The sequence below is a fragment of the Lepidothrix coronata genome, unplaced genomic scaffold (genome assembly GCF_001604755.1).
Source record: "Lepidothrix coronata isolate B3197 unplaced genomic scaffold, Lepidothrix_coronata-1.0 Scaffold12, whole genome shotgun sequence".
In the NCBI taxonomy this organism is placed as follows: domain Eukaryota; kingdom Metazoa; phylum Chordata; class Aves; order Passeriformes; family Pipridae; genus Lepidothrix; species Lepidothrix coronata.
This window is the reverse complement of record NW_016690192.1, coordinates 8,846,370-8,861,401: the sequence shown is the minus strand read 5'-3', so window position 1 is coordinate 8,861,401 and position 15,032 is coordinate 8,846,370. Positions and strand designations below refer to the sequence as shown.

Here is a 15,032-nt window from a genome sequence, read left to right as displayed (position 1 = left end):
AGGTGTACTTTGACTTTGGTATGGACATGGCAATCCATACCCTATGCTTCCTAGGAAAGGTTTTATTTAAAAAAAAAAAATGGTTACATTGGGATTCATTGGGTGTTGCTATGAGCAGGAAGAACCTGTCAGATCCTACTTCCAACTATTTCTCTCCCTTTTTGTCCAACACTTAAGACAGTGGGGTTTATAAGTGTGGCCTGTCCCTGTGGTCAAACTTGTTTTGGGTACATGTGAAGTAAGAAACTGGGGATCCTTTGGTCTTTCCAATTACAAATTTGAGTATTTCAGTTCCAGTGTGAAGAATAAGCAGTTATATCCCTGATTTTCTTCCCCTGCAAACTGCTGTAAATCTGGCACTACAGCAGCTCAAGTCTATGGTATCTCTGCACACAACAGTGGGGAGCAGGGCTGGCAGGCTTCAGTCATCCTCACAGGTTTTTGTTAAGTGAAGTCAGCAGTGAATTGCTTCTTAATTCTTTCCTCTGCCATCTAGGTAACTGGATCAGAGTTGAAATAAGCCACCTACCCGTAGCCAGGGTCTGTTTGAGAACTGCAGTGCTGATGGGCAGGAGAGAGCAGAGGGAAGGACAGAGGTTTCGTGCTCGCTCTCTGGGCGGCTGTACAAGGGTTGGCTGCCAAGTGCGTTTTTTTTTCAGTGCAGAAGTCTTGCAGTGTTGAGCCAAATTCTCTTCTGGGTATGTTGCTGTAGAGCCAGGGTCTGTCGCATGCCTGAATGCGTGCTGCTCACAAACCACCGGATATATTCAGCGAGCGCTTTATGGAGCATGTTCTTCATCAGTTTGCACATTTTGCTGCTTTGTCATGCATCCGAAGATGAACCGCCAAAATATCAACTTTCTATAGAGCTTTATTTTATTGGTATGACAACTGGAAAGTGCTGATCTGACTGTTTTAACCCACAATGCCTGTGTTTACTGTGTACAATGCAGTATGTAATGCTTATTGTTAATGTGAATGAAATTAGACACATTTTTAACTGGCTTCCACATGTATTCAGAATATTTTATAGTTAAATTTTGCTCTAAGAATCACATTTAATTATCCCCCCAAAATAAGGGTGATGGTTTTCTTCAGATGTGCTCTGAGTGTTATAAATAGGTTTCATCTGGAGCAGAGAGAGCATTACTCATTATCTTCAATTGAACTTTTTTCATCTGTGCAGTATTTTGATTGGAGGTCATTGGCTTATTCCTTCAGGAAGGTGCTCATATGGGATTCAGCTGGTATGTTTCGTGCTCAAGGCAATATCATTACAAAAGAGAAGGATACATTCAAATAACAGTAAACAGTTAAAAAGACACACATTTTTAAAGTGAATCGCTGGCTGCTTTGAGTTGTTCATTTAAGAAGAAAGCTTTATTTTTAATGCGTGTTTTATCTTATCACATGATTTTTTGAGTTTGTGCAAACAATGCCATGAGATTAGTGATAACATAGTTCTTCTGTTTCGATATTGCATCAAGTAACTTGCATGCAGATGACTTGAAGGAAATATAGGAATAAAGACAACCTAATAGCTGAATTAATTGCATGTTCTGGCATACATCTGAAGAGCTGTTCTTATTGTAGAATTGCTTATACTTTCTACTTGCTTTTGCACAGAATCTTTAGCTGGTTCTTTCCCAAAGTTACTTGATATAAGTACATGCCTTGGGTTTATTTTTCAATGAATATGTATTAATTTTGCAGAAATATTCAATTTACCTTAACTTTTTTAATGTTGAACAATGCTTGTTCATGTGACCTTCCTTTTGCATTTTCTTCGGAGTGATTATCTCTGAGGAACTGAGACATGAACTAGCATAGTAACAACCTGATCATCTCTGCATTTTTTTGTTAATTAAACATTATACAGATAAATGAGAGCAATAAATATGTTAATTTTATATTTAAATGTTCAGTATGAAAAACAACACTCACAGCGAGGTTAAAGCACATTTGTGTTGAGGTAGCTGTTACTTTAGATTTTTCTGATGTCATTTCTATTTTGATTAATTACAGTGAACTCTAAAGTGCTTTGCTGGCAAAAGGCCACATGTGCAGCAATATTTTGAAAATAATTTGTGTACTGTGAGCTGCCAGACTTCTGGCTGACAGGACGTTAAGAATCTACACTTCGCATTTCCTTAGCAGAAGTCATAATATCAAGTGATGTTTTGTTTCGAATAGTCTCTGCTGAAAACTATGTTGCAGCTGGAAACTGTACATTAATCTCCTGCCTTTCACTTAGGGAAGAATAATGAATTTTTAATCTGGAGTAACTTCACTTGGAGCTGGCTGCTTAATAACTCTTGGCAAATTTAGGTAGTGATGGAAATGTATACCACTTCACTACTAGGAATCTGAATGGCAAGTGCCACTGCTGAGGTGTTTTAAGAACTTCTTTCTGGTTCATTCTTTTTCTGGAATTGTCTTAAATGGCTGTTTGTGTCCTGGATTATTACACTTATTTCATGGATTATTAACGTGAGAACATTTTGGAAACAGAGTTCTAATACTGCCATAGCGTCTGCATTTTCTCCATGATTGTGCTTGAGAAGAAAAGTCTTAATCCAACTTCACAGAAAAGATAATGGTGAGGATTTTAAAGTTTTCAATGCATTGCTAGCGTCGATGCTCTCAGGCCAGTAGCCCTCTTGCATCCTAAGACTTTGCCTGACACGGAAAGGTTTCCGAATACCATTATTGTTCTGTGATAATACTTGTCAACACTTACGTTTCATTGTCCTTACTGAATTCCTTCTAGAAAAATTTATACAAATAAATAAATCAATAAAGTAGATGTATTCCCTTATAAAAGCATAAGAATCTTTGTAAATTAACATTTTTCTTAACATATTGTTTTCTAGAATATTTGTAGCCATGAGGGAAGCTGTCTCTGTGTCAGCATTTTGCACTCATTCACATATTAGAAACTTAAAGATTTACAGGCGCACAAAACAACCCACCCCTTGGTAACTACTTGATGTCTGTAAATAAGCAAATTTAAGCTTAAGAAAGGATGAGTTAGAGACTTCTAAAGAATTGACCTAATTCTTCAGTGTATTCAGGATTTAAAAAACAACACCTCCTCTTCTGAGCTATATAGAAATTTAGGGTGGTGCGAGTGCTTTAGGTATCAGTCTCAATGCCTTCGTCACATGAAAATAATATACTCTGTGCCACCTAGAGGCATGTTGGGATTGTTGCACAGCTCTACTAGTAATTGCTGCTTTATGGCAAAGGAAATGAAACCACTATTTGTGAAATGTTGAGAGTTAGCATTGTTCTACTTACTCAGAAGCTCAGAGGGTTTTTACTCTTTGGTGGTTTGCTTTTAATACTCATTAGCATTCAAGTACTAAACCTGATTTTTAAAAAAATAAATCTTAATTCTGGTTCATATTTTGATTTATAAATTTATTTTTTATTTAATATATAAATGTGACTCAAAATATTTGCATCCCATCTAAATCCTTACTTTTAAGTCTCAATGCATCCTGTCAAGACTAGGTTATAGAAAGCAAACAGATAATAGTTGAGGATAAAGTAATATTTGCTTTTACATTTCTTGCTCTGATATGATTTATCTTTACCTTTCTAGTAAGTTTTTGGTGATTAATGTCAGCTAATTATGAATAATCAGTAGAAATGTTTACCTGTATTTGAAGCTCAGCTGTTTTGAAGAATAGAGTATGGTTAACTATTACCCGCCTAGTGAGGCAATTTTTTTTTTATATATCTCTCCTGCTCGGAAAACCTAGAATGTGACTCTTGAAGTTTTAATGATGACATATATTAGCCTGCATTACAGTGCCAGAGAGAATTTCATGCTGGAAGTTCTCTATCAGGTGTTCTTTACATTGTTCTGAACGTGTATCATGCTTTCATTTCCATTATTGAAAAAAGTATGCATGCAAATAGAGATGTTTATAAGTTTTGATCTGTAATGATTTTCCTTAAGGAAGAAGGAAACTTGTTTTTTCTAGTGTTAAACCATGGTTGTGCATAGACATAGTAATAAATATTTTGCTCAGAGGAAGTGGCAGTCTTGCTGTTTTCAGATAGTCAAAATTTAATGATATTTAATAGTTTATTTAAAAACCAAAATCAAATACTATTTTGGCAGATGATTGTGCTAACTAAATGGTCAATTACCAATGCTTTATTTTATTCTACAGATATAAAGATTAGGTATCTTCTCTGGATATTTATGAAACTTAATTTTCTACAGTACTTTACAAGGGTTAGCTGCAGCATTTTTTCCCCTTAATACACTTATCCTTATAAAGCAATCTAGTTGTAGCACTGAATTCCTCTGATATAGAGACATCCTCATGGTGTCCCACTCAATGCCTACTGGCCAGATGTTTTGCAGTGATAATTTTAGTTGATTCATTTTCTGTGCATATTTACTTTTTCTTTGCAACAGCTTGACCTATACCAAATACTATTTCACAAAGGCCCATTCTGAATAATGCTACATGCTGGTGACCTTCGCTTACTGCCAGCCAGACCTAGATTATCACCTGCTGATTTGGAGGCAAAAGGCTTCCTACCCTTTTCTTAATCTTGCAGTGATCTCGTCCTTAACGTGTGGCCAAGGATCAAAGGGCTTCAGCTGCACTCTAAACTTTTTTTAAAAAATAGTTGAATTCATAAGTGCAGGACCTGGTGCTGGCTGCTTGGTGGTGTTGTCCATCCAAACTAGTGTAATAGTTTAATTTCAAACACTGCTTAGTGGATAAAAGGTCTTATGCTTAGAGAAATTAAATCTATGCTGACATCTGCTAAATTGAGTTTAGCGAAAGCTGCCTAACATATCCAAGTCTTTTCAAGGAAACTTAATTAATTTTGACATTTTTGGGATGGTAGAACAAATTTATTTCTTGTTTCCGCGATTCAGGTTTGTTAAGTGAATCAACGGAATCAAAACAAGTACATTGGAAACATTCCTACTCTGCAAATCATTTGTCTGTATGATTTCTTTAGGGTTTTCCAGGAGATATTGGTGTACCTGGATTAAATGGCCCCGAAGGTCCTAAGGTAAGATTATATGGAAACCTATTCAAAATAACAGGAAACAGTGTAAATCTCTGAGGAAAAGGTTATGAGAGGTGGACACTGGCATTATGAGAATATAATCTTACTGTCAGAATACAGGTACTTTGCCTCAGGTATTTTATGAGGAAGCTATTTGAATGTTTAATGCTGTCCAGACAGTCATGAGAGTACTTACTGTGTTGGGTGGAAGCATGTAATGGCAAGGTAAGTGTGAGAAAATCCTATGTAGCTAGAAAGTAGTATATGTTTCACTAGTATTTAAATAAAATGCATGCCAAATGCACGCAGACCTTTGTATAACTCAGGTCCCACCAGAGTAATACAAACGGCTTTTAACAGTTTTTGAAAGAAATAGTAGCTGAAGATATGAAAAACAGGTAAAATTCACATGCTGGATTAAATTATGGATATAATAATAGATATGAAAAATGACCGTACCAGAATAATTTAGCTTCTGCTCTTTAGTAGACCAATATTTTAGACCCAGCTTAGGCAATAATTCACATGTGTAGAGTTTTAATAAAGCTTTGGATAAAAACACATATGGAATTTTTTTTTTTAATGGAAGCTGTAGAGACTAATACAAAAAGTGCAGGTGGGTCAGAAATTAACCTAGAGGAAGATAGCTGAATAATATCTAAAGACTGACTACTTGTTGTTGAAAGGCAAGTACTGATGAAGTTCCTCACTTACCAGCCTTGGGACTATTCTTATATTGTATTTTCTGTGATAAATAGTCATAAATATGATTGAATGAAATTTCTGTATAAAACAAAGCTGAGTGTCTTTGGATGATCTAAAAACCTGCACTTTTTGCTAATTTGTTCCACTTGTTATTTCAAATTGATTCATGCAAGGACTAAAACAATAAATCCTACTGTAAACTTAGACCAAAGACATTGCCAAATCTCTCTGAAATAAAAGCACAATAAAGCAGTTAGAAATTAAGTGAAATTCTAGAACACATGAGGCAAGGTGTCTCATTAATGCACAAAGTTTGAGAAGGCTTTATCTAAGTAGTACAGTTCTGGGCATTTGTATTCCAGGACTCAGTCAAGTGAGACTAGATGAAGAAAAGAACACTTGCATGCTTGTATTCTGAGAGGCAGTTTATTCATTGTACCAAAATGAAGGGCTTTTTTGAGCTTTAAGTAAACCAGAAGGCAGAAACTGATGAGTCAAAACTGTGCAAGACCAACGATATCAATTGTCCAAGAACAAAACATAAGGTTGTCCATGAATAAACAGACATGGAAATTGCAATGTTTTCCATCAACGGAGTTGTGAAATTCTGTGGCAGACTGCTCAAGAAAACATAGGATTGGGAGCAGTAAATAGTTTGAAGATATTGTCTTGCTTGTTCCTGGAAGATTGTAACAATGCCTCCATGCCAAAGGGGGTCATTCTTGAGAACTTCTCAAATAATCCGTTTTTTTCAGTTCTGATTTATTGCTTTGCTAACTTGTTTGTATGTATGTATATATAACATTAGCAGCCTTATGTGAATGAGTTTGTCTGATCATTACAGTTGCTTCTATGTTTGAGTTACCAGAGCACTTAAATAAAAAGACTGTCTAGGGGAACTAGAAGAAGAGAAATACAACAGTTCTTGAACTGCAGTTCAGATTTAATCATCCAAAGTGATAAACGAATGATGTAACTGAGATCTAATCCCTGCTGCCCAGTTTCTTCACTGGGATTGTATTATTGCACATTATATGCAAGGGGTTTTTGTTAGAGTTTTATTGATGGCTAATGCATACATTACTGATTTGTTGCCTTTTCACAGAGTTAGAAATAAAGGTACTAAAAGGTAACCTACAAAGTTTAAGGCTCCATGTTCCTTCGATACAGACATTACATAGCTGAACAAGATCCAATGCTCTCCAGCACATTTGGTGTTAGAGGCAAAAAACTTTGACAGCCTGTCCTAATCAGGGAGAACTGATGGCTTACATTTGAAAAGAAAGATTACCAAACTGGAAAAACTCTTATACTGCTCCTTGTACTGAGGGAGAAGGGCTGCATAGCTTTGGAAGTGTTTGGCTTTTGGGATTCCCAGCTGTCTTAAGTTGATTGAAGTTCTAAAAAATTTCCTCCAGCTTTTATTTTTAGAGAACTGTTCTCACTGTGCTGCTATTTTCCTCATGTTTTTGTTTATGTTTCCACAGAAGCAATACCCATTTTAAAAGCCAAGAAAGCAGGGCAAGGTTTATTTTTTAGCAGTTGGTGTGGGACAAATTCAGCCTCTTGGTGGGAAGTTTAAGCTCTGTTGAGTGTGATCAGCTGTCTCTAAATGGCAGTAGAAGTTCTGGATTGTAAATTTTCCCCAAATTAGTGCAGTAATCAGCATATCTGACCTCTCTAAATCAGTGTTCAAAGGATTTATTATGTAATTTGGTCTACAGAACATTATTCAGCTTGGAAAACGGTATTTTAGAAGGTGTTTGATCTTGATCCACTACTTATTAAAAAAAATAATAAACAACACACACTTTTTAAAGAAAGGGAATAAGAATGTTTTTAAGAAGCTCTGAAATAACTTAGTTTGTTTCCTATGTTATTCTTGCTCTCTGAGAAAAGCGAGAGGAAAAGATGGTCAGAATATGCTGACTACCACTGTAGTTTTTCCAGTGGTGTGTGTTGTGCCACAGAAGTACTTGAGAGCTTCCTTCCTCTGTTCACTTATGTTTGGTTGTGTAACACATTTAATAGAAGTGGCTATTAGTAGTTTCACGTCTTCTGAAAGGGATGGTCTGCTGGGAATTTATATATGTGAAATACAGGATATACCCCATTTGCTGACTCCCCTGTTTTTTTCCAAACACTTTGGCAAATGTGGAATGTCTACCTTCATTTTTCTGTTTGTTGCCTGAAACCTCAAAGAGGAGATGGAAATTTCTTTTAGTCTTAATATTCAGTTTACAGTCTGGGACCTTTTTCTGGATCCAGTTAAGTGGAAGGGTGTGTACAGTAGCAGTGTTGCTACCATTTCCACTGTGCAATTACATTGTACTGAAAGCCGTATCTCCTAAAGAGCTTTGCTGTTAGAATAAAACAACAGTTCTGTCAATGAAAAAATTTCATGACTGACTATATAAGATTATTACTTATGTAGTGCTACTGAAAGCCCTCCTGTCACTTTTGTGGTGGTATGTGAAACAGCAGTCCACCCCAGCCCTTCCCAATCTCATCTGTTCTTTGAGGAAAACCAGAACCTTGAGGTGTCCTGTTCCATTTTTCTCTTCCATTTTGCTTTGCATGCTGAGTACATTGTTACTGGACCAATGCCTGCACCTTCTGTCTAGACTTCATCTTCATTAGTATGCAATTAATAAGGCTTACACTTGGAACTTTCCCACCATTTCTTTCTTCAGAGGCTAATCATATCTCTCCTAAAGGGCAGTTTCTTTGTTCTTGTTGCTTTATCTGATATTGTTAAGCTTAGTTTTCCCAGAACATTAATATGTTTACACAATTTTTTTTTTTTTTGTTCTACTCCAGGTCAAGTGCTTTTCCCAATTATTACCATTGTAATTGGGATGCCCAAGGTTTTTGACACACTGCTAGCTGCAAAATCATTTTAACAAAGTTTTGAAAATGTTGGTGTGAGCAGCCATGAGAACTCCGAGTTAGCATAGGATAAGGTGCTTTATCTCTGGGAAGCTGATTATAATCATAACAGAAATGTAAGGCCTGAAAATCACGTGTAGGTCTGGACGAGCCAGTAGTTTAAATTCATTTTGTAGTTTCTTTCCATTACAATGTTGTCACCACATGTTATTCTAAAGACTACCTAAATCAAAGATTTGTACATTGATGATGCTTTAAACTTAATATGATGGCATGCTTTAACTCTTTAAAAAGAGAGGAATTGTTCTTTTGTGAGTTCAGATATTTTCTTCCGTCTCACAACATCAAAGGAAAAATGCTTCAGCTAGTCTATGTGGTAGAAGTTTTCCAGCAGATATTAAAATTCTTCTTCATCTTCTCCTGGCTTTCTAAGGGAAATGCTATGAACAGTGGTAAGAAATGAAGCCTGCTTCTTCAGTTTTTTTTTTTTGTCCAGGTTTATAAGAGGAGAGAAACTAGACCAGTGTGATTGTCTGTTGATGTAAGTTTTCACTGTGTTTGTTTCGATGTTTAGGGACTTCTGGGTGACCGAGGGCCTCCAGGGCCACAGGGCCCCAAAGGAGTTGAGGTAAGATCAAAATGTTATCTAGTCAAGAGATTATGTTTCAAAGAAAAAGTTAGGAGAGGTAAGAGGGTTAGGCAACAATAGCTAGGTGTGTACAGTGTTGGCATGCAAAATTTGAAGTTTCTTTCGTATTTTGGCAAGTGTTACAAAGAGGTTTTAGCAGCTTTATGGGGCTGTCCATCCATTATGGGGTTTATTTTAGTTATTTCAGTGGGATCTCAGGTAGTACATGTCCAGAGTTTGATGTGGTTCTTTTAGTTAAACTGGGGAGATGGGGGGGGATTCATAGTATGGAAATAGAAAGCGTATATCAATTTAACTATCAATAGTGTCCTAGATACACTTAAGTAAACAGTTAGACCCCTATTAACTGAAGGAGGAGAAAGGTAGCTCTTCATCTTATAGATTCATTGAGTATTCTTAATTTGTCATCATAAAAATAAAAGCTTACGTCTCATAGGCTAAAAATAACATTAGAAATTATTTATTAGTGATTCTGGGATAGATCTCTAGACTTATAAATACCTAAATTATGGGCTTCCATGACAGGTATTGAGTGAGTAAAAGCTAACAGTGGCAAAATGATCTGTTTAGTTAGAAGCCAGGAAACAGGTAGAATTTCTTAATTCCTGTTTCCTGTTGCTTGTAATTGAAAAAGTTGTGTACCACTTCCTCCAAAACTTGGAGAAAATCTCCCATATTGAGGAGGAACAGTGGACCACAATTGATACTAGTTCGTGCTTTAACTATGTAATGAGTGAACCTTGAAGAGTTAACACTGCAGTTCCACATTGTTCTTATCTATATCAGTGCATTGCACAGCACAGGCAGTGTCTCATTTCTTCTCTTACACACCTGACAAGCCTGACCCCCAGCCCCCCCTCCATCCTTGAGAAAAGATAGGGGTTAAACCTTGGCAAAATGCCATAGCAACATAGAAGACAAAAGCAGGAATGTTCCCACTGCTTTTATAGTCATTAGTGTCAAATGTTGCTACAGTAGAGTAACTGCAGGGCAGACAGAGGTTGGCCCATCATTGCTGAGTCTCTACCTGCTCAAAATTGTGAAAATATTGCTATCATGGTAGGTATACCTACAGTTCAGCCCTTCTCATTGTTTCTATCAGACTTGAACTCATACAAACACATATGAAGTAAATTTAAGATGATAAAATAAATACAAACAGTTATCTGCAGAGTTTCTTTTTTTAAAATTAGACTTGACATCAAGATCATTGAAGTCCTGATTTCTTTTAGGGAGAAGTAGGACCAGCTGGACCTATGGGAGGAGTTGGCCCAAGAGTAAGTATAAGTAATTTTGTTAGAGGCAGGTTTTTTTTTTAGTAGGAAGACTGCTTTAAAATGTAAATTTACTGTGAGAAGTGACTGTGATAAAATGAGAAGTGGTTTTCCATCCAAAAAATTGTGCCTCAAATAAAATTTTTGAAAAGGAGGAGATAAATAACAAACTGCTTTGAAAAGGAGGAGATGAATAACAAACTGCTTATGGTGCTCCTCTAAGACAGATGAAACCACCATGCACTTCCTAGGGACTGAACCGGTTTGATATATCAAAATATTTAAATTGGGGAAGAAGAACAACCCACCCGACTCACAGGGAGAAATAAAAAGGAGGTATGCTTTAAAAAGTCTACCAGAAACCTGGTAGATAGTGAAAAAATGAAAGCTGGAATGTCACAATCCTGTTTATGCTGACATGTTTTAAAAGATAAAAGTTTAAAACTAACATCCAATTTCTTTGTTACTTATAAAAATAAACTAGTGTCTGTGAGCAATTTAGTGGCCTTGAAGCTTATTTTTAGAAACATTCTAAGCTAAAATGAATACTGGCCTGCACTAGGGATTACAGGAGTGTCACTAAGTTTATTGAATGCCATTTTATCTTCTACCTTTACTTGATTTGCTTATATGTGGTTATCACTGGCTTGGTCTTCATTCTGGTTGACTTCCATTTCTTGCATGAACTTGAGAAAGTCTTTTGCACTGTTTCCTGCTTTTAAAGTGAATATATACCTATGTAATTTTGACATGATGATACCTGTGTAGTTTTTCTTGTTTGTTAGCTAGTCAAAGCTGGGTATTTACTTTATGTTGGAAATAATATTAAAACATTTTTTTGTCACATAGATTAGGTGTTAAAATGAACAAACAAACCCCAACCAAAACAAACAAGTGAAAAATCCAAACACAAAACCTTCCCATAAAAGTCTCCTTGTTTTTCAGATGAGGAAAACATGCAAAAAATTAAACAGAATTTCAAAACACTCTGTAACTTAATTCAATATTCAGTTGAATCTGTCTGAGCTTCTGCTGAGAGCCTCAAATTTTTGTTTTGGCTACATCATACTTGGAGTCTCCTCCTTGGGCAGGGCTTCATGGCTAGACAGCAACCCAATGTTATGCTGTGGCAATTGGAAAAGAATATGTTGTAGTGGGTGACTCATGGGCAGTAAGACACCTACTCTCACATCCCATACGTCATCGGGCATGCACAGGCCACCAACAGCTCATGTCAAAGTGACCCAAGAGGAAAATCTTCTGTGTAACCTAGCAAACTGAAATGTTTTTAATCTATTTTAGGTCACTTTGACCTAAATTATTTTTGTTTTTATTTCTCTCAATGGGAGATGTGCACACCTTTGGCATGTCTTATGGCTCTCTGGTTTCTCTCTCTCATAGCAAATTGTTGAGAGACAAGTATGTGGATCTGAGGTGGGCCCCAGGGTTGCTGTCTCCAGACGTTGTTTAGTAGCTTGCTGGCCAACATCCCCTCCTGAAATGAGAGGTAGGGGAAAAGGGAATTTTGCTTGATGGGCAGGCCTGCCTATTTTTCCTCCTCATCCAGGGGCCCATCTGCTTTTGCCTGGATTCTTTGGCTTCTGTTGTCTCCAGCTGTTTCACAGCTCCAGGCCAACTTGTTGGCTGTTGCTCTGAACTCTGCTCCCACCTCTGGTTGTCCTTGCTACTTCGCTCCCACATGTAACGTAGACTGTGTGATTACACTGGAGAGAGAGTCACAATCATGAAGTTGTTAAATCTGACATAGTTTACCAGGACTAGTCAATAAGCTACTGAACACATCTTTCTTTTTAAATTATGCTTGCTTAATTGCAATTTGACATTCATTTGATATACATAGGCTTTTTTTCCAATTTCCATGAAAGGAGTATAACAGAGTGAATGCTACATCTGAAAGTAAACACTATCAAAATTGTGTTGTCACTGCACTAATTCAATAGCCATGGGGGCAGAGGAGGTCTCTGAGAGGGACTTGAAGAGGTGGTCTGGCCATGCATGGCCCCAAGGCACCATCAGCTGTCTGCTATGTCTTTAGCTGACAGATGTGTTTAACTTGTCTTTTGCAGCCTCCAAGAGTTGGGGATTCTTCATTCTCCTCATCAATCTGCTTCAGTCGTTTGCCTGTTTTACAGACTTTTTTCTAATGTCTAACTGCTCTATCTGAAAATCTTGCCTGTGCCTTTCTCATTACGACCTTGCTTCCTGCCCTACAGACCTTATTTGTGGGCATGGTTAACACATTAGTCCCCTTTTCAGCCGCTGTTACTTTGACTTTTCTAGGATTTGTCTAAACTGGGTAAAGTACCCTTGCCAGTGATATACTCTGCACCTTTGATTATTCTTATGAAGCAGTAATGGAGCAGGTTTCTAGAGCTTCTGGAATCCTCATCTCTTCTGCTGTGCACTTTTCAGGTCAGAGTATTCAGCCCCCAGTTCAGGTTTAGGCATGCACCAAGCAGACAACCATAAATTTTCACCTCATTTTTCTCTCTTCCCCTGCCCTTGTTTCTAGCATTTGCTTTAAAAAACACGCAAAAGACCAAAAACCCCTGGCACCCACCTGACCAATGCTGCCATCAAAACAGATCATTCTCTGCAATGGATGATGAACAGAAAGTGAATATAAACTTGCACCCTGGTTCTCAGGTCCCAGCTTGAAAAAGAATTCCCATGTGTCTTAAACAACTGGAGACAAAATTGAGGATGCTCTCCTGCTTACTCAGGATGTATAATATATCAGTTCCACAGAACTCAGTCTGTTTGAACTTCAGAAGAGGTTTTCGAACTTAATCTGATGACGTAATTTGAGATTTAATTCATTCCTTCCCAAACCTTCCCACCCATTCTATTCCAAAGTCAAATACTTACATTCTCTTAAATTAATCCTTCTACATAAAAAAAAGCTGATTTTTTTTTTTTTAGTATTTGTTTATTTATCCTGCAAAAATACAGTGGATGCCACATTAAAGAAGTGGCTGTGTTTATGCAGTTTCTTCCCAATTAACTTTCTCTCTCAAAGGCTATCCAAATATTAACACTAGCTGTCAGTGTAGCTCAGCTCAGTCACTGCAAGCATTGGTGCATTTTATTAAGTTTTTTTGTATCTTCATTGCTGGAGCAGAAAATTACTTTAAAAGAGTCGAGATTTGTTTTAAACCAGAACCTGAACGGAGACCTGAGTAGAAGTCTGCAACTTTCTCGTGAGAGGAAGAAGAAGGGCAGACACTGATCTCTTCTCTATGGTGACCAGTGACAGGACCTGAGGGAATGGGCTGAAGTTGTCTCAGGGAAAGTTTAGGTTAGATATGAGAAGAAATTTCTTCCCCCAGAGGGTGGTTGGGCACTGAACAGGCTCCCCAGGGCAGTGGTCACAGCACCGAGGCTGCCAGAGCTCAAGGAGTGTTTGGATGATCCTCTGGGGCACATAATGGGACTCTTGGGGATGGTTCTGTGCTGGGCTAAGGGTTGGACTCAATGATCCTTGAGGGTCCCTTCCAACTCTGCATATTCTCTGATTCCGTGATAAAAAGGAACTGTTATGAGTTGATTCCTTTCTGAGCTACATGTTAAAGAAAAGCTGGAATTCATATAGTCATCAGATGAGCAGTTTCTCCTGAAGATGGTGGAAAATGCTATCAAATCTACCCCACTCCTCCAGTGCAGTATTTTTCTGAAAGTGCCTTCCTGTGGGCTGAAGGCTTGTGATGAGCTTATGGAAGGATAGAAATAGAGCTATTGTGAGAGATATTTATATTAATATATACACACCTGTACCTACCCATTGTGAGGGGAAAGGAAGAACAGGTGGTTGCTGTTTCCTGAAAAGGGAAGGCTAGAACTTTCAGCTAATATTTTAGGAAATAGACATTTCCTTTGGGATTACCCTGCCTTGGAAGAGTAATTTTCTCAGGGGTTTGCAAGCAGAAAAGCAGCTATCCCTAGTTTAACCTTCTGTCAGTGGCTTTTCCTCCATATATAAATGTATTGTATTTCTGTTTAAAGCCAAATCTGTGTGGTTTTAATTACTTTACCAGTTAAACCCACTTGTTCCATTTTCTAATCAACTTCCATCTGTTGTGTGTTCCTCATAGCTAGTACATAAATGGGAAATGAGCCAAGAAATTGTTACAAATTGTAACTCTGATTCAGTTCTCATAGGACTAAAGTTATCGAGGTAGTTAATAGTGGCCACTAGTTTTCTTTCAATGAATTTCACTTGAAATATTTTTGTTATAGTCTTGCTGTCTAGAAAGACCCTAAGGTTCTTTAGAGTAAAGCAGTTAAACAACATGTAGTAACCTGCAGAAGCCCATCACTCGTTCTTTGTTAAGCCTTGTGGAAAGACATGACATGCTTTGTCTGGGTCTCTTCTCTTTGTGGTCTTTTTACCCTGCATTCCTGCATATGCCATGTTTTAATCCATTGGCAAAAAACAAAAATATGTCCCT

General features: G+C 37.4%; 1 protein-coding gene across 1 annotated transcript in view; it reads left to right on the top strand.

Moving 5' to 3' along the window:
- Positions 1-15,032, top strand: part of COL24A1 (collagen type XXIV alpha 1 chain) — a 127,736-nt gene that overhangs the window by 51,205 nt on the left and 61,499 nt on the right. Inside the window, exons 19-21 of the mRNA XM_017805305.1 lie at positions 4,996-5,049; positions 9,215-9,268; positions 10,522-10,566. Of these exons, the coding sequence (XP_017660794.1) occupies positions 4,996-5,049; positions 9,215-9,268; positions 10,522-10,566 (153 nt within the window). The remainder of the gene's footprint in view (positions 1-4,995; positions 5,050-9,214; positions 9,269-10,521; positions 10,567-15,032) is intronic.